This window comes from Ixodes scapularis, unplaced genomic scaffold (assembly GCF_016920785.2).
Source record: "Ixodes scapularis isolate PalLabHiFi unplaced genomic scaffold, ASM1692078v2 ptg000854l_1__unscaffolded, whole genome shotgun sequence".
In the NCBI taxonomy this organism is placed as follows: domain Eukaryota; kingdom Metazoa; phylum Arthropoda; class Arachnida; order Ixodida; family Ixodidae; genus Ixodes; species Ixodes scapularis.
Window position 1 is genome coordinate 455834 of NW_024610056.1, and position 23105 is coordinate 478938.

The window sequence follows — 23105 nt, forward strand, 5'->3', positions numbered from 1 at the left end:
GGAGAGCCTCCTCATCAGATCTCGACCCACCCTCGTCCATGGGCTCGTCTGCAGTTGCTGGCAGCTGGCCCTTGGAGGTCGACTGCTTTGGCACTTCCCCAGGCTTCCTCTGAGGAGCAGAGGTGTGGGGAGCAGAGCCGTGTATTGAGAGAGTTTGGTCAATGGGAGGTGCGGGCAGAGTCAGGGCGTGCGGCAGAGTCGTAAAGAGGGCTTGGCATGCTCTCTTGACCAACCAGAAGCCGAAAAGAATCCCCTAGCGGTGGTAGCGGTAAACAGTTCTGATCAAAAGTCTATGTTCGTATATGGTTTTAATAAACGCGTAAGAGTGAAGTGTAGTAACTCTTTGTGGTTGAAAATAGGGTGCACGTGTTGTTTTGATCATGATCATGCAAAAAGATGTAAGAAACGAATGCGCCGCGCAACTCTGTTTTGCACGGACAGAGTGTGACCGTTCGGACGGCAGATTCCCGGCCCTGGGCGCTTGGCGTACGGATCATGTCGATCGTTCCGCTAGTCGCACCCTTCCACCATCATTTTGGATTAACGTGACTGAAACATCACGTGTACCACATTTCCAGCCATTGAGAGTTACTCCAATGCAGTTATCAAGTTTGTTTCTTGCGACCGCCGCCAGGGTATTATTTCCGGCTTCTGGTTGGTCACATTCGAATTTCTGAAGACGCCCTGGAACACGCCGAGCCCGCTTTTGGCCAATGGCGCCTCCTGATTCGTCTCCTATACTTCCGAATGAATGGCCAAACTCTCTACATTTACGGCTCTGGTGGGGAGGTGGGCCCCGACCCCGAGAGGTCGAAGCAGCCGGTTGAGCAGGAGACGACATCTCCTGTTCTGGGGCGGATGCTGGCAAAGCAACATTCACCTTGCGGTTCGGAGGCGGTGCCACTGGCGCCGCTCTCGGGGGTTTAGAGGGGGACTGTGACGGAAGATACAAGTCGTCCGGAGACGTCTGCGTTCCCATCGAAACTACTGGCCGCGCTGGTCCCCTGTGCACGGCCTCGGCATAAGACCCTTTCGATACAAAAGCAAAACGCTTCTTTGCCTCAGTGTAGGTAATGTTTTCGGTAACTTTTAATGGAAGAACTTCTTTCTCGTCTTTCCACACAGGGCAAGATCGAGAGTATGCCGGGTGGTTGCCACTACAGTTTGCACTATGAGGCTCATTATCGTACACATCTGCAACGTGTTCCTTGCTGGAGCACTTTGCACAGGTGTCCCTTCCCCGACAGTTCCGTGACCCATGGCCGAACCTCTGGCACTTAAAGCACCGTTGAGGGTTCGGCACATAAGGTCGGACCCGGCATTGAAGGTAACCTGCCTTTACAGTCTGCGGCAGAGTGGTTGAATCGAAAGTCAAAATGATATGTTCTGTCTTCCGTTCCACACCATCACGGCGGATAGTGATTCGTCGTGCATCTATAACTCCTTGACTAGAGAGGCCCTCAATTATCTCTGGCTCAGGTGAGTCAAGCAAGTCATCCTCAGAAATGACCCCTTGAACACTGTTCAGTTTGCGGTGAGGACTGACGCTTACTTTGTAGTCGGAGACAAGGTTCAGTTTAAGGAGGGCATCACTTTGCTGCTTTGTGTTGACCTCGACAAGGAGATCATCAGATCCCATCTTCTTTGCATTGTAATTGGCGCCAATAACACCCTCAAGAACTTTGGAGACTAGAAAGGGAGAAAGTTTGCCAAGAGGCTTGTCACCTTCCGAGTGCATAACAAGGAACTTCGGGAATTTTTCCAGTACAAAAGATTGTTTCGTGTTCAGTGCTTCGGTGCGGCCCCTTTTGGGGGGCCGATCAAAAGGTTTAAGTTTGGAACCCATATGAAGGGGGAGGGTTTTCGGAAACTGTGGTGCACCGCCCACCACCGAGCCCAACAAAGGGAATAGGTAACGCTCCATAACAAGAATGGCTTGGCTGAAGACGTTACGCTACTAGTGCTGCCCAGTCTCTATAACCAAGAGTGGTTTTGGACAAGGTGTCTGTCGCCACCCAAGGTTAGCCCTTGCCGCCAAAGGAGTTGAAAAGGAAAGAAGAGAAATGAGAAGAGTGAAAAGAAGGAGAAGACAAGGGTGAAAGTAGAGAGGGGATAGTAGAAGTGGCGACTAGACTGAATCATCCTGGCCGGGCCTTACCAGGACTCCCGTCTACGAGAAGCAGGGGCCGAAGTGGTGTATTGCCTCACCCGGGGGGCCCCGAAGGGTCCAAACCTACCCCGGGCTCGGCTCAACCACCAGGATGCCCTTTTCCCCGGACACGGGAAAGCCACGCACAGCCAGACGTGGGCGGGCGAACCCGCATGGCTCGGGGTCCGTGGAGACGCCACTCTCCAAACACCTGCTTCCACAGGTGCCCCCTGCGGGGAACAGTAAGTTTACTTTTAGAACTTTTACTACAATGTAGATATACATATTTACAAAGTTACCATTTATTCCCAAATACAGTCGGCAGGCGTGCACCATCCCGCTTTGAATGTATGCTTTTCTTCCAAGAGTGCAATTGCGATATTCATACTTTTCCAAGTGTCTATCACGGCGGGTTACTTCGTTAAGTGCGCTTCTTACCGAGCACCGGTGTAATGCAGAGAAGCAACACCCGCGGAGCTTGCTTCCGCAGGTATTGCTTCTCCGCTATGCACCAGTGCTCGGAAAGAAGCGCACTCAACGGGGCTAACCCATCGCAATCAACACTTCGAAAAAAGCGAATAGTGCAGTTCTCTTCGAAGCGAATATCGATTAGTCTATTATTCGAAACTACTATTCGAAATTTCGACTTTTCGCACAAGCCTAATATATGCACATGAATTGTAAGTGATTAGTTGAAAGGCAAGGTACTCAAATTACTTAAGAAAACCACATCAGCGATTTCACATTCGGCAGTAAAACCACTAAATTAATATAAAAAGATGTCCATAAAACCTTCACTTCAAGAGAATCCATCAACTTATGCATTATACCAGAAGCAAACTTGTACTTCTCGAGGTGGTGTTGAAGGGTCCTTTCTGAAGGCAATGGCTGCCCAACATCCTTCACAAGGGTGTTCCCTTGAGATCCGCAGTCAAGACGAATCTTAAAGGGATACTGAACTGCAAAATCGGGTCGACGTTTTTGGTCTTAATCACAATAAAGGCACATCATTTAATTTTTACTGGCGCTGTTAAAGCGAAAATACGACTAAATTTTAATAAACTGGAAAATAAGCATTTTAAGGTGCCCCTGGTGAGCGTTTCCGGAACCTCGCTTCGTGACGTGACATACCTCAGAGGCCTTGCGCAGCTGTCTTAGAAGACGCGGAGAATCATAACTTTGTTGGTTTGCTGTGACCTGAAATGCGTCTACCTCGCGCTCGGTGGCGTGGACGATTGTTATGGCGACAAGCGAGAGCGCCAAGAGCGGCAGCAGTAGCTATAGCGGGAGCACCTGCCAACGAAGAGGCGTAAGGTGTTGCCTTACGCCTGCGACCCGTCCGTGACGTCGGACAGCAATGAAACTTCACCGGAGCCAGCAGCAGAGTCCTCATCTGACGTTCTGCCGCAAAATGACAGCTGCGGCGGCTACACAACACACGCTGGTCAGAACACGCGCACATGGCGCAGCGTATGTCTTGCATAGGCCCGGGAGAGCGATTGTTTTGGGGTTGCGCGAAGTTCACTTGCAGCCTCGAAGAACCAATGATAAATGGGGTTTTATATATTGTGAGGTGTACTAGCGACTAACATGCTCTTGGTATCGCCGAGCGGCGGCGAGTAAGCTCCAACCTCAACTTATCGGTCCCATCGCTTGGGCCAGAGAAAGATCGTTTTGCTCAAAACTGTCAGTGCTAAGGCAGGGCTACCCGTGCACCTGTCCCGTAGGTGCGTTAGAAATTCAAGATGCATCAGCTGCGTGCGGGCTTGAACCTGCACGTAGTGCCGGTACAACGTCCAAGTAATCACGTGCGTGTTTGCCCAATGCTGGGCCCCAGGTTGGGCGCTCAAGTTCTTGTGGCATAGGCAACACTGCTTTTTTGCGGCCCTCTATGCCTGGGTCAAAGCTTCCGGAATATGAATAAAGTATTACTATTATTATACGCAAAAATGCAGCTGCTGTATAGTGACTGCATCGCGGTTGTGGATACTCCCAAAAGGCATCCGAGGCTTGAGCAGTGTTTGGGTGACACAATTGGATTAACAAAAGAGACAAAGTGTGTGTAGCCACACCAGTGCCCACACAGCATTACAGAGATGTTGACATATGCACTAATTCATGTTTTCAACTTTGGGAAACAGGTGCTGCTGCAAATCCCGCTGTGGCAGCATGCCCACACCAGTGGAAAGTGTGTGCTGCAAAGAGCAGAACAAGGTCAAAGAGAAGGCTGGGAGCCTTCCCTGCATCACAATACATAGGCTCATTGAGCTATACTGTCTGAACCGGATGTCCTGGACCGCGAGCACAGGAAGCTGAGGGTTTGCCGGCCTCTCAGCACGAGAAACATCAAGCAGATAAATGCGTATGTACAGTAAAACTAAATCACTATACAGTCGCCAACCGTTTTTTTGGACTCCGATGATTTGGACTTGTTTTATATTTCGGACCTAAAGGCGGAACCGTGACTTACCCCATAGAAATAGTGTATATTCACGACCAATGTTTCAGACAGCTTCAAGTCCAAAAGTTTGATTATTCGGACAAAATCATCGCGAGCGATCAGCGTAAAACACCATCGAGAAGAGGCCATTTCGAATTCTATGTTGGCTGCCAATGGATTGGCTTGGTTTGCCAGCGCTACTTGAGCACTCCTGAGTCCTACCGCTAGGCGACGCTATGCTAGCCCTTTCTTTCCCATTTAGCTGCACGTCATCATCATCATTATTATCATTTTGCTTTGTTTTTCGTTCCTTCGCGTCGCCAGTCGCCATTTTGCGCACGTGGATTAGCGCTGGCTTGGACGTCATGGCCCCATTTGTTCTTCTGCTACTTGACCATAACGCTAGAAATGAAGGCAGCGATTCTCAAGCTAACAGAAAGTTGTCGAACGGAAACGGAGGCGCAACTTAAAACAAGGCACGCAGGCGTAACCTGAAACAAGGCACTATTTACGGCTTTTTAAAGCCCACTTGGAAGTAATAAAGGTTTTCGGACTGGTCTATTATTCGGACGTTTTTTCGGTCCCAGCGAAGTTCGAATAACCGGTCGCTGACTGTACCTTTTTACTATGAAATTCACCACTTTGTAAATAAAGTGAGGATGTAAAGCGAGATGTGCATTAGATGAACCGGAAAAGGCCGTGCCTCAATGTTGGCAATTGAAGTTTCCGACACAGGCAGGTTTTTATTGGTGGCCTGAAAAACATACCCAAAATTTAGAAGCAAACCATCCATTACATGCTTGCACGCTCGCATATGCATGTTCTAATGAAACTACAGCATGTGGCGTTTTGCTGCTGGCCATCGAACTAGTTCCAAGTGGATACCTGGCAGTGTAACTAAATAACTTCCTTATGTTATCACTGCAGTAAGCACAGGTACACGGCGTACTGCCAATTCTTTTGGTGGGTGCACGGAAGGCTGGGAAAGGAGAACCGGGTAACCTTGCCCAGCTGCGTGGTGACCAGGCTGCACAAACAGTTCCCCGCCCCGAACCCTGCAGACTACACGGGCTTCAAGCAGTCATAATGCTGAGTAAGTTGGCATGCTATCCACCTTCAAATCTCTTAAATATATATCTTTTCCTACCAAGCACTTGGGAGCAACAGTCGCTCCAACCTATTGTTGGCGCTGTACAAGTAATGAGGCCCAAAATATCTTTAAACCTTAAGATGTTTTGTCTGCCATGGCAATGAGCATGATCTAGCATGAGAATGCTCGCACTCACTGCCAGAACAAATAGTCCAATTAAATTTTGGGCTTCATTTGTCAAGCTCCCTCCACAAATCAGTGAATTGCTTTTTCCGGTGTTTTGCAAAAAAAAAAAAAGGAAAGATGTAGCTTTCAGGAGCAGTACGTAATTAACGTTTGAATAAAGAGATCAATATTTGACATACAACAAAGTCACTGTTTATTGCTAACTAACCAATTTTTTACTTTAAACGATCAGAGACCGAAGACGAGGAAATGGGCCAGAGACATTTTGAAAAGGGGCTCATGGCAAGGAGCTGGTGGCCGGGGAGCGCGGGGCCCGGGGCTCGTGCTCGGAACTGATCAGATTAACACGTCAGATCGAACTGCTTTGTTGCTTGCGCATAGTGTAAATAAATGTTTGCTTCAACGTAACTAACGATGACTACCAGAAGTTCCTGCATTTAATGCTGAAACCCGAGACGTAACGAGTCAACAAAGGAAATCTGGTAGACCGAAGCAATACGAACGACAGAAGCAAGCAACATTCCATCGAGACAAGACAGAAAGATCATGGACATCCTCAAGAAGAAACGGAAGACCCTGCAAACGCAAGTAACGAAACTCCTCAGCGAGGCAAAAGAATTATTTCAGCTGACTCCGGCAGCCATTGATGATTTAGAGATTTTGATCGAGTGCATAAGCCTCTCTCGGGATCAACTCAGCCACGTAGATGCCACGATTGAGCTATTGAAACTAATAAGTCGTTGTAGCTGCAATATCGGGCGCAATAGTCAGCAACGAATGGTGCAGGAGGCTTTCGCTTTGCCTTACCTCACTTAAATCGCAAAGCATGAGCAATGACCTCGACGCATTCTTTAGATAGTCTTTCCATTCTGGCCATTCCTAAGCCTAAATGAACGCGATAATTGTCGGCATGGCAACGTCTTTGCAAAGCGGATTGCCTTGACTCAATCGGCCGGGTATTGATAGCACACAAAAGCAGACAGCGTCCCAATAGACCTTTCTCTTAATTACCCAAGCATCGAGGAGAACACTGAAAGTGTAATTCTATGGTCCACGAGCGCTGGCCTTCCTCTTATAAAAGATTCGAAGTAGATAATCATAAGGCTTTGACAAGCGTGCGTGCAAGGCAAAATTTGTTTTAGACTTTTTGCTTTAGAACAATTACTACTGCAGACGCCAGCACGTCTGCCCACATCTCATTGCGCAATGTGTGGCACTGCTAGTGGCCGGACCTGTTTGTAAACATGAGTTGGTGTATACTTCACAGCATCACTTGGTATGAAACACTAACATGACAACACTGTTAATATGCTGTGGTCTACTTGCCCTCAGGAAGCTGCTTTTTCTTCCCCAGGTCTCCGCGCTGGCACCTTGGATACAGGGGGTTGGCATGTTCGTGCAAGTCAGCCACGTGTCCCACCAGGGAAGTCCACTTTGGAAGGATCTCCTCCGGCGCTCCATTGCTCGATTCCGCACACCAATAAAGGTGCTTGACGATTGCCTCCACCCAGTCTTGGAGTCCCACAAGGGACTTGAGTTTTCCAGCTGAGACCAAGCGTTTCTTGATGCCTGAAAAATGAAGCATTGCATTCATTCTGCTAAGCACCAAGCTTAGATTGCCAGAAACCACAGCTTGACAAAATAAAGAGTTCATAATTATGAACACCAAAAACAAGAAAAACCCAATTCTGCCCCATTTTCTCAAGTATAAAAAAAAAAAACATGGGGATATCTCACTCTAGGACACTTTCCTGTATTAAAGGCTTTTAGACGCTTCCGTCAAGTGTAAAGATTGTGCCCGCTGTCTTCCATGCTGAGAAAATAGTTAAGGGACGGAAGAAACATCAAAATCCAAGCATTTTGGGCTCCGGCAACATGCGTGCGCACGGCCTGGCAAGCGAGATTGTTTCTAAGCGCTCTGGGGACGCCACCTCGCTTCACCTCGCCCAACCTTGCCAACCGCGACCGGACCCTGAGGCCGAAAGGCTCTGGCGCAGCCAGGAACGGCATTGAGGTTGCAGCTCCTCCTTCTGTGCTACCATGCAGTGCTCAGAGTTATCGGCGTCGTTTGTCCTTGCACTGAAGCCTCTAGGGCCTCCTTCGGACGCGAGGGTCCTATTTCACAAGGCTTGGACAAGGGCCGCCCTCACCAAGCAGCTTCGCAACCTTCCGCTCACTTAGTTTGACAATAAAAGCTTGCGGTTCTTCTCTTGAGAAAATTGCGGGTGACCCCACGGGACTGCTCTCCGCCGCCACCGAGGGTCACTATGTTCTCAGTTGTGCACTCGCTCCCACAGTGGGTGCTTTCCCATAATCCTCCCCGATCCAAATTGCAATGCAACCTCCATTTACATGGTTTGAATAAATGCCCATTCGCCCTCTCAATCCACCTCTGTCTAGGGACTTGAATGCGATGCGCTCCCCTAGAGTATTATTTTGTTTACATGACCGCATTGAATGCGACAACTGGATTCAAATCGACTAAGTCGCATTCATGTAAACGCAACTTATGTTTCAGCTTATATTGTACCGCAGCGAAAACTAGAAGCGCAAGCTCATGGCCTTGGCAGCTGCTTCTGCTGCACGAGAGCTTGTGCCGCCGAGCAGTTGCCACAGAGCAAGGAGCTCATGCTTGTAGCCTTTCCTGCAGTACAACATGCGCAGAAACAAACTATAGTGACAGGCAAGGGTAAGAGCGTTCCGCAATTAAATATTTTGTTTTTGCATAACCTGGAACCCCGATTACTTATGGCTCACCTTTTGCAACGTGCCGGCAGTCGAACATGTGCCGAATCTGGGGGTACCACTTGGCAAGGAATGACTTGATCATGGAGTGGCGATCAGTGATGATTCCTCCCACAGTCAATCCATTGGCTTCACAAAACACTAGAGTCCTTTTCAGGCCCTTGAGCTCCATTGCCCAGCTGCCCTTTGTTTCGTTGGACTGAAGCGACAAATAGAACATTGCATTATCACACCAAACATGAAGTATCCAGAACAAAGTCAACTAGACCTGTTGAATGAGACAATGCATGTCTGAAAAATGTTGTTTTCGCCATTCATTTTCACTTAATTACAGAAAGGTTTCATTTCAGTGGAACAGAAGCATCAGAACATTTATAGCAGGGGAATTTACCTGCACTGTTTCCACATGGAGAACCTTGTTCGTTGACACGTCAACAACGGTGTACGTTCCATATTTCACTGAGTGCCCGGGGGAGTCTGACCGCCCATCACCAGCGAGGACCAGTTCTCGTCCACTTGCTTGCTCAAAGAGCTCGTTTTGTTTCCTGTTCCACACCTGGAAGTCTATTTGCAAAGACTTTTCTAAACAAACATAAATCCTGGACATGTTTTTCATTTCACCTATAAGTATACTGCAAGCTTCTTTCGTTTATGTGAACTCCCATGGAAGTTGAGCATTTAAGTTTCAATCCCAGCTAATGCGATCAAAGCATTGACAAATTGTAATTTGTCTTTATATTCAAAATGAGGGGATGAAATGATCCATGTCGTGGGTATAAATACTGAAGGCACATATGCACATTTAGGTAGATTGGCAAAACACTTTGTTTTTTCTATTATCCATGCATGGGAAAGTTGATGAATAGCTTTTGACACTTTCCGCATTGAAACTCAAGCAGCATAGTGTTGGACTTACTTAGGTCGCATAGACCCCTGCCTGTTCAGGTCTTGTTCCCCTCGTAGCATTCAACAAGCACAGTTTGGCTGCCGAGGAGCTGCCTTCTCAAGAGCGACCTTGAAGAAATGCCACTCGGTATAAAAATAGAGTACTGGCCAATTAATCTTTACAATCGAACTGGGGAACATTTATTGTTGCTTCTTTTACTTATTCCCCACATCAAAATATGTCCTTTACGCTGCCCACTTCTCCAGTAGGTGCAGTCAGTCACAAAGCAGGAGAACAAGAACTGAAAACATTGCCTCCCCGTTCAGAAACCAAGGAGGCGACGGTTTCCCCACATGGAATGCGGCGAGTCTTCGAAGTATGTGCCCTGTATTACTTTGCACACACAGTTGGTACCTTTCCACCCTCGGAGTGTGGTCAAAATAGGTGCAGAGGACACATCTCAACTCTCCCTATTTACGATATTTTCCGGCATGTAAATTGTTTCTTTCCTCAAATTTCTCTCAGTGCATCTTACACAAAGGTGCGACTTACTTTTTTTTACAAGTATAAACCATAGCTGTGCAAGGCCGTATCAACAGTTACAACAAAGGGAAATTGGCAGAGCCCGTAGTTTGTATTGCATCGCACAGACCTAGATCCATTAGATGTAGTCTTCGGGTACTGCGGCTTTTCCTTACAATCGGAAGCTTGGCAATATGCCGGCTTCCAGCAAAGCTTCCAGCCGGCCACATCAGAACACCTTTCCCACGGTAGTTCAACATTGAAGCTAACTCTTACTTGTGCTTAGATTACAATATACATATGACAGCTCATCGATGCAGTTTTGCCTTGCGGTCCGTATAAAGATGTGCCACCTATAGACGTTTGCAAGTCCGCGGCCTCGGGGCGCTGCCACCTTGCTCAGTTGGGGTGCACTTGGGTACGCCAAATTGGATTATGATGCCTCACTAAGGTGTCGTAACCAGACTATGGCCACGCCCAAGCATACCCCAGCTCGGCAAGATGGTGGCACCCTGGGGCCGTACTTGCAAACATGTATATATCAACCTTTTTGTAAAAACAGCCGATTATAGGAGTGTGTGACTTGTAGACAGAAACATATGGTGCTTCAAAGGATGTACTGCACCATTCAGGATCCCATAAGAGTGCTGAGCCTGAAATATTGGCACCTAAAATAAACCCCTTTCACAGGTACGGAAAAGCTTGAAACGTGCCATACCTGTCTGATTGCTGGTAGAAGGAAGGCACCCTGAATCTTGAAGTATGTCTCGTACGAGAAACAGGGCACGCCCATCTGGCGGAGGAGCCTCAGCACTTTTTTGACGATGCTCCCAGAGAAGAGTGTGGCTGCAGCTAGGAGCACATTGCCTAGGGCCCTCCTATTCACTGGTGGTTGGCTGGTCCAGGTGTGTTGGTGGCCATTGTTGCACATTCTGTGCACCCGGAGACACGTCCCTTTGAGCTTCTTCTCTGTGATGCGGCACAGTGCAGTGTACTCAGGTCAATTACCCAGTAGCTCGTCCAAACAAGACTCGAAAACAATAAACTTTCGTTCCGAGACGTAGTCGATGCTTTTGCTGCTCTCATGCTGACTGAGTGCGCTGTCACATGCGGTGTTCTGTTGTGCATCCCTGAAATAAAAAAAGAAAAAAGAAGCAACCTCTTACACACCCCCTCATACTCTTTACTAAAGATGACATATATCCGACTGATACCAACCTCAGAAAGCCGGTGCCGGACATCATCATGAGAAAGCTAGCGTCAGAGGGGAGCTCATTGTCTATTGTTGGCAGCTGTGGTGGGTCTGGTGGTAGAGCTGGTTGTCTGGGCTCTGGCGGCTGTGGCGACAGCGTCAGCCCTTCAGGCAACATCCAATCCAATGGAGCCTGGGGGACATGATTTGGTGAGGAGCATTGTGGTGTCACGAGGACAGGACTTGTTTGGGACTGTCGTGATGAAGTCTTCATGGTGACTTGTATGCCTGTGCCATCATAACGTGTTACAACGATCTAAACAATGCTGCCTTCTGAGAAATTTCTTTTTGCAGATACGTACATTGATTTCTGTAGATGCGTAGCAGCGGTCCGAAGGTCAGGAGCCTGTTTGGCATTACTGATGGAGGGGGCTGTTCACAGCAGAGGAAATAAAGTGTGTTTCAAAACAAAATCACCCTTGGCTCATGCAGTCAGCAATACAGTGAAACCCGTTTATAACGAACAGCAGGAAACACTACGATCAGTTCGATATAGCAAGTAGTTCGATATAGCAAAACCCACTTACAAAACCGAGCTACGACTTTCCCGGCGGTTAAATATGGATCTTTAAATCGCTGCAGCCACCCAGATCCAGCGGTGAAGCCCTCAACGTTCAGGAGGGGTGCAAAATTTCTTGCCTTGCTTTGCAACATTGGTCCGGAGACCAGCAGGTTCCGCGCACAAATGTCCAAAAACCATTGGTACAGCGCTTTTTCCACCTTGCCGTACGCCGGCTTGCGGATGCGCCTGCTGTCCGCATTTAGCCGTTCACGGGCCTTGTCTCGGATGGCAGACTTGTTTTTAAGAATTGTACTCAGCATACTTCTGGGGATCTTGTAGGCAGCGGCAACGTCTGATTTCTTTTCGCCGTGCTCCACACAACTGATGATGTCGACCTTGTCGGAAAGTGGCAGAGCCTGCCGCTGCTTCGTCGTCATTTCGGGCGCGAACTAGCTGGCCCGTACAGTGAACAGAAAGTGCATTGGGGACAAGAAAGACGACAACAAACAACGACTAAATTAACGAGAAGAAAGGAGGGAGGGGGAGAGAGAGAGAGTTTTGCCTGTGGTTGACGCTTTCAACGGCATGTGACAATGCTATGGAATCTGAAATGCGATAGGCTTATTGCTTCTTGGGGCGTGGTGTGTCAAGCCCCAAGTGAATGCGCAAGGTGAGGAGGGTCAAACTAGAGTTCCTTCAAGTTCTCTTCGGCGGGACATGAAGGCCCCCTAGGTCAAACTAAAGTGACTTTAGGTGAAACAAGGCGCGAAGGGAGAGGAGGCGAGAACTTCTTTTTCTTTCTCGTCTCTTCGCTTCCGCCTTGTAACAACGCACTAGAAAGGTTTTTTTTTTTAGCTTACCTACGTTTTTTAATTGCTTTTCTTCGTAAGCAACCGCTTCGCACTTAAAAGATTTCTTTTTTTTTTTCTGTGCCCTTCGGAATCGCTTTTCTTCGCTTATTTTTGTTTGCAGCTCGAGCTTTTGGAATTTTTTTTCTTTCCTTCACTTTTTCGGGCGAAGGCATTGGCTGAAAGACGATCGTTTGCGCGTTTTTGGAAGCCTTCCCAGGGGGAAAAAGTTCGATATAGTCAATCTGTTGTCCGTTACAAAAAGTACTTTTCACATACATTTTCATTTTAATTTTTCGTGAGTTCGATATCGACAATAATTCGCTGTATGTGGGTTCGTTTTAAACGAGTTTCACTGTAGACTATAGATTACCCTAATTTGGCAGAATTAACTACTAAAATATGTAAGCTGAGTGGTTTCAATCGGCGCACATACCTGAGCTCGAAAAAGGTTTTTCGATGCCAGCACTTGCATCGTGCATTGGTTCATGTCCAGAGTCAGGACCTTGCTCTGTGTCGTCAGCAGAAGGGGTTGACGATGTGCTGACCTCTTCAGCGATGAGTGTGGCCGTTGCTTGTGCCGGTGCCTTCATTAATTCGTCAATTATCTATAAATAATAGGCATAAAAACTTACAACATGCAAAACAAACATGCACTGTCAATATGCTGCTAACACCCAGGTTTGGCTCAAATGAGGGTGACTGGCCCGAGCCCTTATCTTTGTTAGGCTCATGTCACTCTGTGTACCCTCCTCATCTGGACTTTACTTGAACTGGTAAGCAAATTGCACCGTCAAGTGCACAATCATGAACACTAAGATGGAACGGTCGAATGACGACCAAAGTTAATTAGTGGCCTCGAGCCGAGAAATGGAACAAGCACTTATAATAGCCTCATGATTGGGGTGCAACTGTCATAAATGGCCAGCTGGTGCTCCCAGTGAACTTTATAAATAAACACCATATTCCACGAGATTAAAACAAAGTAACTCAGCAAAAGATGTCACAGTGTTTATTTTTGTTATAAATTGGCACACATTTAGCAGCATCTATTTTTGGCACAAGAATCAATTTTTGCTGCAATTTAATTTCCTACACCACCAGGTTTTAAGGCCTTCTCGGCACTTGTCGTCTTGAAGCATTATTGCGAGCATGTATTCAATGCATGGGAAGAACATAGAGGAAACAAGATCTTATAGACCGACACACTGTTTCCCAACAAGCCTGCATTCGCCCACACCAGGGACTGCGCAGAAACCCAATTCAAGTGTCTGCGCCTGCACAGTGCCGTTAACAGCGCCACCGCAGCTGCGTGACATCAGGGCCGCCTGTTGGTCTACAGTCGAACCTCGTTATATCCAACAGTGCGAGAACCGCCAAATAATTCAATATAACCAAAATTCTATATACAAAATCACACCAAAAACGCGTCAAAGTGCATCGCGATTCAATCACTAACAAGCTTGCGGCAAGAACGACTACTCACGTGAAGCTTTAAGATTAACTATTTATTTCGGCGAAGAAAACTGCCGCAGCGTAGATTGCTTCTTGGAGTAGACCGCATGCCTTACTATGACCCGCTCCATGGTCTCCAAGTCCACAAGCACCTTACCACTACCGTTGGAATTGCGCTTCAGTAGCGGCGTAAAAGCATCAAAGCAGCCACAGTTTCACCCCAAGTCGTCCAAGTTTTGTGCTTGGTGGATGAACGCAAAGTCTTTTGCTTTCTGTTGAAGCATCGGCCCCGATATCGGAATGTTCCGAGCCCTTGTGTCCATGAACCACTCGTAAAGTAATCTTTCCACCTTTTCGAAAACCGGTGTCCGAACACGGTGTACGCCGGACTGCTTGCTTCGTTCAGCCTTCGATTTGATGTCACTGTTTGTCTTGTGGTCGGTTTGCCTTGCTGCATACCCGACCCGGAGGAATATCACGAAGCCAACGGTTTCAACAACAAGAAACTACATTTAATTGGACATAGACAAGACGATTAACATTGCTACCGGCGCTGCCGGAGTCCAGCCAGCGACCCTCCGTGCGCCGCCTCTTATCTGCCATATCAAGGCGGCGCATCCGATGTGTGCGTGGCTGGCGTGACATCGCCGCCACGCGGGAGAACTTCGGCACCTTTGCCTCGCAGTCGGGCAACTTGGCCGGGGAGCCGCCAGGGTGCCCACACTTCCCCCCCCTCAAGCTTCGTCCGGCATGTCGATGACGGGAGACGTTGTGGGCGTCAGGGGGTGGATGGCGCTGTTGGGCGGACTGACGTTGTAAGTCCGGCCGGCGCCTGCTGGACGAGCGCGGCGGCTGCTGACGAGCGCGGCGGCTCGGTCAGCTCCAGCTTGTCGCTTGAGCTTGTTCTGGACCAGGCCTCCAGCAGGTGGCTGCTCTGCACGTGGTCCATGGTTTTCTGGGCTGCCCCTGGCGCGCCGACGTCCTTGGTGGCCCGGTCCACCATGAGACCGGCCGCCGTGTCATTCCGATGGCGGCTGTGGTGACGGTGGTGTCCATGAGCCAGCTCCACAGAAAAACAAGGAAGCAGACGACATGGAGCTCAGTTGAGGGTCGAGCCTAACGTCATCTTCGCACCCCTTCCAGAAAGTTTGAAATAACGGATCTGAGGTGGGCACACAATCTTCTCCCCCCTCTCTTGAAAAGGGGGCAGATCCGTGGAAGTAGACAACTACCCCCAAAATGCGAGAGAGGCCAAGGAGACAAAAAAAAAAGGGTTCCTCTCTCTTTGGTGCCACCGACGTCGCAGGTTATACCGCCGCCTCGGTGGAGACAAGGGGGTTTCCGGAACGGGACTGCCGTCAGTGTCGTTCCGGTCCTGCGAGAAATCTTCGTCTTCTGCTTGAAAAAATCGTTTAAGGTCGGTGACATGAACAGGTCCGGTTTCCTCACTAGACTCACAGTTAACTAGTTTGTAAGTGAGTGGTGAGCACTTTTCACGCACGCGAAACGGACCTTCCCACCTGTTGGCGAGGGAGGCTGCGAAGCCTCGAGCGGCATCACTCAGTGGGTGAGTACGCCGGAGTACAAAATCTCCCACCTCGAACTGCAAGTCACGTCGGCCCCGGTTGTACTGTTCAGCCTGCTGTACCCGGGCGACGTCGAGATTTTCTCTGGCCTCTCGAAGGTTATCGGAGAAGCGCTTTCGCAGGTCCTCTGCGAACTTCACGTAGGGGCGAGGCCTTCCTCCAGACTCTGTAGAAAGGAGGCTGTTAGAAAGCGGGAATGCGAGCTCCTTGCCGAAATTTAATTGGGCAGGAGTGAGACCCGTTGACCGATTCGTGGTTGTACGGGTTGCGAATGCCAGCTCGGGCAGTTTCGCGTCCCAGTCCTTGTGGCGCTCGGTGTAGGCCACTAGCATCATCTTAAGGTTTCGATTTACCCTTTCCGTGATGTTTGCTTGCGGGTGGTACGGGGAAGTTCTTTTGTGCTTGATTCCCAGTGCCGCGCATGCGTCCACAAACACCTTACTCGTGAGATAGGAGGCATTATCGCTTACAAGCTGTGCAGGAAAGCCAAACCTAGCGAATGTTTCGAGTAGACACTCCCAGATTTTTTGCGAATCTAGTTTCCGCAAAGGGAATAACTCGACCCACTTCGTGAAGTGGTCGGTTACCACGAATAAGTACTGATTACCCCGGGTACTACGTGGGAAGGGGCCCATGACGTCACAGCAACAAATCTGCCAAGGGCTCTGACTCGCGATTGGTTGCATTAGACCGGGGGGCTGGCCACCACGTGGTTTTGCCTTCTGGCACACCGAGCAGCTACGAGCATATCGGAGCACATCTTGCCTCATGCCTGGCCAGGTAGCAATTTGGGATAACTTTTCGTAAGTCTTGCTCCCACTGCTGTGTCCTGCCAAGGCAGAGTCATGCATGTATCGGATGAAAAGCTTACGTAGCTTGCGGGGTATCACGGTCCGGAACGCCGACAGGCAAGACGTCTGGCATCGTGGTGAAGTGGGCTGCGGTGGTCGGGTTAGGGATGCAGTCCTCTCTTTTGGTAAACGGAGTCAGCTCCGGTTGTTGTCCCAGCCGGTATCCACCACCAGAAAAGTCGAGTGTCATGCTTTCGCCTGTAATGAAATCTCGGCCCAAGATCACGGGTACACACAAGTCCTGGCATATAAAGAAATCGCTGACGCCGCTTCTTTCCATTAAACCGAATCTGCAGCCTCACTGCTCCTCCAGCTGTTATCGCTGTACCAGAAGCTAGCTGCAAACGGGTTTCGCACTCCCGGAGGCTTATCTTTTTTGCTTTGCAGAGTTCGAAAACGAAATCCCCTATGAGCGAGATAGCGGCCCCAGAATCCAAAAGTACGGCAATGGGAAAATCGAGCAGTGATATTGTCATGCGCGGTTCAATGATGTTAGGCTCGGGCTGGATTCGACATACCGATGGAATCTGCGCCGCGGCCTGACCGCTCCCAGGGACTGCACCGGCCGTCGGCGAGTGGCTGTCTGGTTTCAGCGTCGCCGGCCGTAGTAGTTTCCCTGGTTGTTTTGGTTCCGGCCCTTTGCCGCCGTCTCGTGCCACCTCTTGTTTGTAGTGTCCAGAAGTCTTGGACACTGGTTTCGGTGATGGCCGGGCTGCTCGCAGTGGTAGCAGCAGTCCGACGACAGTTGCCTGCTTAGGTCACCCGCACCGAGGTGCCCGTCGGACCGCCTCCAGTGATCGGATAAGGAACCACTATGGGAGGGCCTCCACCAGGCTTGCGGCTGGCTGTTGTCAGGAGGGCTTGTTCCGTTGCGGCGGGGGTCAATGCTGCTGGGCTGCGGGTTTGCGACCGCACCGTGCCAGTTTTCGCCAGCACTTGCAGGAGCAGACTGATGAAGATGGTTCGCTTGGGTGGTGATCTCCGTTGGGCCCCAGCTTGCGATAGGGCACGGCCAACGACCTCCCACCTGTCGTGGCGAACCCCGCCCGAAACCCTCACGGGCCTCGCTGTGACCTCCGGGGACCTCTCGGGGAGAGTTAGGCGAACATACGCTTATCCCGCACGGGAGTTCACCATGCATGCCACGCCAACTCTCCTGGTTGACGTGGTGGGGAAGGGAGGTCTCGTTCGGACAGTCCACTTGCGTGGAGGCCTCGGGGCCCCGCCATGCGCATGCCGGCTCAAGCGTGTACTTGGCTGGTGGCGGCGGCACGTAGTTCCGCTCGGCATGAAGAGCTTCCTCGATGAGGCGGGCGCCCCGGGCTAGCTCTTCAAGGGTCTCAAAGGTGCGGTTGATCAGGTAGACGTGGTACCTGGGGTGACACTGTCTTCTGACCCGAGCTACTCTGTCCGATTCCGGTGACTTCGGGTCCGCCCTCTTGAAGAGCTCCTGCATGACCCGAACGTACCGGGCCAGACTTTCATCCGGGTGCTGCGTCGCGTAAGCATTCCTGCAAGCACAAAAAAAGAAACGCCCCCAAAAACCCAACACAAGCGCGCAAAACGATTGCCGCGGTCACAAAAACACAGTCAGAAACACGCCAATACAACAAACGTGGACGTGACGGAAGTACGAAACAACGATAGGAAACACGGGGAATATGAAAAAGGCTTACCGAAAGAAGAAACGAAGCCCCGTGAAATTCCTACGAGTGGGTAGCATACCACGGTTGGGCGCCATTGTGGTCGGTTTGCCTTGCTGCATACCCGACCCGGAGGAATATCACGAAGCCAACGGTTTCAACAACAAGAAACTACATTTAATTGGACATAGACAAGACGATTAACATTGCTACCGGCGCTGCCGGAGTCCAGCCAGCGACCCTCCGTGCGCCGCCTCTTATCTGCCATATCAAGGCGGCGCATCCGATGTGTGCGTGGCTGGCGTGACATCGCCGCCACGCGGGAGAACTTCGGCACCTTTGCCTCGCAGTCGGGCAACTTGGCCGGGGAGCCGCCAGGGTGCCCACAGTCTTCAGCAGCATGCTCAAATTTCTTCGCGGTATGTTGTACGCTTCGGCAACGCTGGACTTCTTTTCTCCGTTTTCGACGTGGCAGATGATTTCAAGCTTCGTCGCAAACGTCAGCGGCGTACGTTTCTTTACGTCTGTTGCCATCAGTGCGCCATATGCGGTTGACGCAACTTCGGAGGAATGAACCCGGAGGAACAAAACTGCGGGATCTATGCACAGCGCATGAAAATAGCGATACTGGCGAAGCATGCTGGCAATACGATTGAGCTGATTGAGCTGACTGAGCGACTGAGCCTGTATGCCGCTGAGTGGCTAAGTCTGGATCGCGCTCCCGGCATCATAGGTATAAAACTTTACGCAGGCATGCGCTTGTAAAAGTCGCAAACGCCTGCAGCGCAACCGCTATCCTCCAATGTGTTGCGGGAAAGCCCGCCGTATCCTTTGATGTTGTGCCGGAAAGCCTGCCGCCTGTCTCCGGAGCGCACGCTTTCCGGCGCTGCGGAGTTCGATATATTAATTTTTTAACCGACTGAGTCTGTTATAAAAAATTTAAAATGCATGTAATTCGTATGACAGTTCGACAACGATTCGATATAAGCAATAAATCTATATATCTGTGTTCGATATAATGAGGTTTGACTGTATAACTAAGATATCGTCATAGTGATCAGAAATATAAACGAGGGGCGGAAACATTAATTGCAGGTTTAGGTTATAGTACACGCATATGTACATAACAAGGTTCTCATTAAAAAAAACTACAGCACTCTTTTTCATTTATTTTCCGCAATTGAGAGAAACGGCCTTCCAGGTTAACACTGAACAGATGAAGCGACGGCAGCTTGACCACCTCATCAGGAAGAGAGGACCAGTGAGGGAAACGAGTTTTCCAAAACAGAATGATGTATACACTCACACTTTTCTAAATGGCGTGGCACTCATACTGTGGGTATCCTATTCCGAAATTCAGCAGCATCTCCTTATTCGCCACAATGAGGAATAGCACATGCTCAAGATGCCGCGGAGTTTGCACATCCTGCTCAAGCTCGGAACATACCAGCTGCAAACCAAAAGGAAGTATGTAGATCATCAATTAACCACATTCTCCCAGGAATGGTTCAACTCGGTCCTACGTGCCATTTTCAGATAGCCCAAACCAATATTCGATATTTATTTGTTTATGCCAAATTTCTCAAATTAAAATTAGCTGGCATTTATCAGTAGTAATACCGATAAATACCAGCCTTCACAATTGAGCCAAAGGTGCCGGCGCAAGCTCGTAGCTTCAAAGCAAGTTTCTACCACATGAGCCCGCGTACCGAGTGCCATCGCCGCAGCTACTATACTCCGTTTCACCTTATGTTGTACCGCAACGAAGGCTAGAAGCGCGAGCTCACAGCGTAGGCAGCTGCCCTTCTTGCACGAGAGCTTGCGCCGCCGAGATGTGCCCTAAAGCAAGGAGCTCGCGATTTTAGCCTTTCCTGCGGTACATCATAAGGTGGAACAGAGTATAGCTGCAGTCTCGCCATGTACACGGTACCGACAGTGGAGTACCTGCGATTGGCGGCCACCTTACGTACGGATAAGGGGACGAGAGCGAACACGAATGTTGTACACACTTACCCTGCGCGACGCTGTTAGCGAGAACACAATCTCGGCGTTTTTCCGCATTCGACCTCAAAGGCGAGTTAGTAGGCACGATACTTTACAGCTCAGGTGAGTGCCGCAAATGAGCACTTCCCACTTTACGTGACAGCAAAACAAAAGCAAAAAAATCAGCGTTCACTTGCTCGCGCTAGCAGTTTTGCGCTATGTACTACGCTAATTCCACGACCACTCGCATTCGTGCTTTCCACTGGGAAAGAAGCAGAAAAATATTTCGGTAGCTGCGCTCACCTCTTTGCGTCGCCGTTTTTCCACAGCACCGCTGTGCCGCTCTCGCTTGCATTTTCGTGTGAAGAGCGATGGCACCATGCCAGGCTTCAAATAGGCCTGTTTTACAGGCAAGCCCAGACTCTGCGTAACTTTGGGCTCGTCTTGTAGTCCTCGTCTTCGAAGTGTTCCATGCAAAGACAATCGCCTTTGGTGGGCTTCCATGTTGGCTGGGAAGGACGGGCCGCGCGAATCCACAGCTTGCGCAATGTGGGCTCACTCGGAAACTTGTGCGCAGGCCTGCTGCTGCAACATACGCTGTTTGAGCAGTCTCGTGCAGCGCAGTACCGCGGCATAACTATCGAAGAAACTCGATCCGAATGGATCGAGTTTCTTCGATCCCTCGATCACTCGACGCGGTTCTCCATTAGGACTGCAGCGGGACAAGCCAGGCTGCCAAGGAGCGAGAGGTCTGTGACGTCAGTTCCGCTCGGGCTCCTCCGCGGTGGCGTCAATCGTACCGGCGGCTTTCGGCCGACGGATTGCCCCATCGCGGCTTTTCAATCAAAGAAATATAATAGTCCGATCCCTTGGTATGGTCTTGATTTTTAGGTATAGTAACGTCCGGGGCACCTCGTCCGGGGCTTATATTGAAAACTTCAGATATCGGTTCAGTATCCCTCTAAAGGGGCACTGACACATCAAAATATTTTTTTTTATTATCCGAAACGATTGGAAACAATGCGGGAACATTATCCTCAAAATTCGAAATTTGGGAATTCAGTATTTGTGAAGTCAAAAAACAATTTCCAAATGCCGAATTCAAAGTTCCCGCGCGATCCGCGTCGGTGCGTTGACGTCAAATATTGCGGAGTCCTGAGAGTCCACTTTCTTTCACGACTCCCTGCTGTTGCCATGGCGATCCAAAGCGAGGAGGAAAAGAGCAAGCGACGGCGGACCGGTTTTGAGCGGTGTCACCTGTTTTCCGTGGGAGGATACAAATCCAAGAGACGGCACCACCACGGACTCCGATTTTTGGTATTTCAAAAAGAAGGGCCGTAGTGCGTTTGCAATTGCGTTAAAAACATGTTTTACGATTGCCATTATTAAATGTTATAGAGATGTTGCCTACAAAGCTTCTAAATTTCATGATTCTTGACGTCACGAATCAAAAGAAGCGAGGAGGTGAGAGGCGGGAGAATCAAACACCAAAAATAGAAAGGCATGCGCGCATGCGCGGGAAATTTTTTTTTGCGATGGTATGACTGCAACTTGCATCGTTTTAGACAATAAAAAAAGATACGACCTTTGGGGTGTCAGTGCCCCTTTAAGGGCTTTCTAGAGAGTGTCGGTACTCCATGCGGTACTTTTCATGGTAGTTTTTTTCAGGCACTGGATTCGTCACCAGGGTAGTTCTGCAGTCCAGCTGTGAGGATTTCACTGTGGAGAGGTGTTTCGTTCCACTGCCTCTAAGCTGAAGTTAGTCTCCTTTGCAGGTCTTCAATCTGGTTTAAGTTGAGAAACTTTTGTTGCAGACAGAAGAGCAGGGAGTCAGATACGATCTCAGATATCTGACTGATTAGCTTATTACTAAGGTTAGGCATCAGCTCTAGCAGCCATGGACTGCTTTTGAGTACAGAATAAGCCGGAGTACTCACCAGTGTCCAGGCACGGGGTCGGCAACTGGCCAGATGTCAAAGGCAGGGCATCAGCGTGGCAGCCTGCAGTTAAAGAACACATGAAGTGTCAGCACTTTAACAGCCATGAACTGCTTTCGAGTTTCGAATACGGTGAGCAAGTTAGCCAAATTTGGTTTACTGTGCACGTGAAAGGGGGCAAAAAGGAGGGAGAGGAGGTTGACATTTTGCGCTAAGCTCCACCCCGGCACAGTCCAGAAGTGGTTTGAAGTAAGCAACATCTCGGCATCTCTAATGCCGGCCTCGCTGAAGTGGCGTTCATTGTCTCGGTATCGCTCTTTTTGGTCGCGCTGGGAACTTCCCGAATTAAAAGAGCGAGCAATTTTGTGCCGAGTGCCCTCCTCAATCGAAGGCACTAGAAATGTGCTTTGCTTTTGGATGCAGTGCGTGCTTGTACGATTAACAGCATCCCGCTGTAAAAATTCCTGAAGGACGCAGTAAAGTTCGTTGCTTCTCTACTATGGAGGAAGGCCAGCTTCTTTCCACGTAGCTCGGCGATGCTGGCCGAAGGATCAAGGAGACGACGTTCAAAGTTGAAGTAGGAAATGTATTTACAGGTCATTACAAATAGTTTACAGCATGGTGCGTGCACAGCATGAAATCTCGTCGTTCGACACTCTCCAGTTACAGTCGAGCTTTCCCCATTCTGCTTCGTCTCCCATTTTTGTCTCCTCATGAGACAAACCATGGCAGGTTCAAACAATCACTCTCCCCTCTCCGCCGTCACTTCACCAATCGTGTTTCGATTTAACTTTCCAAACTCCGCCCAAGAAACGCACAATGCCCTCTCCCTTGTCATTTTACCAATCGTGTTTCGATGTCACTTTCCCAAATTCCGCCCAAGTAACGCACAATGTCCTCTCCCTCGGCATGGCAAGGTCACCCACCCGGTTCCAGATGCCTTTAGCCGAACACTGGACGGTCGTCGGCCCTCTCTACCTCCTTTCAGCAGGCACTTCAGAAAGGTCCGCATTTCGGGAACCCCAGGCGC

At 49.5% G+C, this 23105-nt stretch overlaps 1 protein-coding gene and 3 long non-coding RNA genes across 4 annotated transcripts in view; all 4 read right to left on the minus strand.

Moving 5' to 3' along the window:
- Positions 1-9081: 9081 nt before the first annotated feature.
- Positions 9082-10857, minus strand: LOC120848940. The gene is made up of 3 exons (XR_005717804.3): positions 10737-10857; positions 9527-9624; positions 9082-9174 (listed from the first exon to the last, which is right to left on the minus strand). It is a non-coding gene; the product is annotated as an uncharacterized LOC120848940 (long non-coding RNA).
- A 10-nt stretch (positions 10858-10867) lies between these two features.
- On the minus strand, positions 10868-11582 carry LOC121832941. The gene is made up of 4 exons (XM_042288000.1): positions 11573-11582; positions 11237-11498; positions 11027-11148; positions 10868-10950 (listed from the first exon to the last, which is right to left on the minus strand). Exons 2-4 carry the CDS (start codon positions 11482-11484, stop codon positions 10901-10903), a joined length of 420 nt encoding a protein of 139 aa, XP_042143934.1. The 5' UTR covers positions 11485-11498; positions 11573-11582; the 3' UTR covers positions 10868-10900.
- A 6-nt stretch (positions 11583-11588) lies between these two features.
- On the minus strand, positions 11589-21234 carry LOC120848947. The gene is made up of 4 exons (XR_006077143.1): positions 20442-21234; positions 19462-19605; positions 13057-13228; positions 11589-11642 (listed from the first exon to the last, which is right to left on the minus strand). It is a non-coding gene; the product is annotated as an uncharacterized LOC120848947 (long non-coding RNA).
- A 447-nt stretch (positions 21235-21681) lies between these two features.
- Positions 21682-23105, minus strand: part of LOC120848941 — a 222986-nt gene continuing 221562 nt past the window's right edge. Inside the window, exons 3-4 of the long non-coding RNA XR_005717805.3 lie at positions 22076-22138; positions 21682-21922 (exon numbers count right to left, since the gene is read on the minus strand). This is a non-coding gene — a long non-coding RNA (uncharacterized LOC120848941). The remainder of the gene's footprint in view (positions 21923-22075; positions 22139-23105) is intronic.

Excerpts from the sequence above, each read along its gene's own strand:
- LOC121832941 (XM_042288000.1), bottom strand. The coding sequence starts at position 11,484 with ATGAAGACTTCATCACGACAGTCCCAAACAAGTCCTGTCCTCGTGACA. Across the intron at positions 11,149-11,236 it reads TCCGGCACCGGCTTTCTGAG|GGATGCACAACAGAACACCG; the intron begins GTTGGTATCAGT and ends TTTTTATTTCAG. Across the intron at positions 10,951-11,026 it reads TTGTTTGGACGAGCTACTGG|AATGTGCAACAATGGCCACC; the intron begins GTAATTGACCTG and ends CCGGGTGCACAG.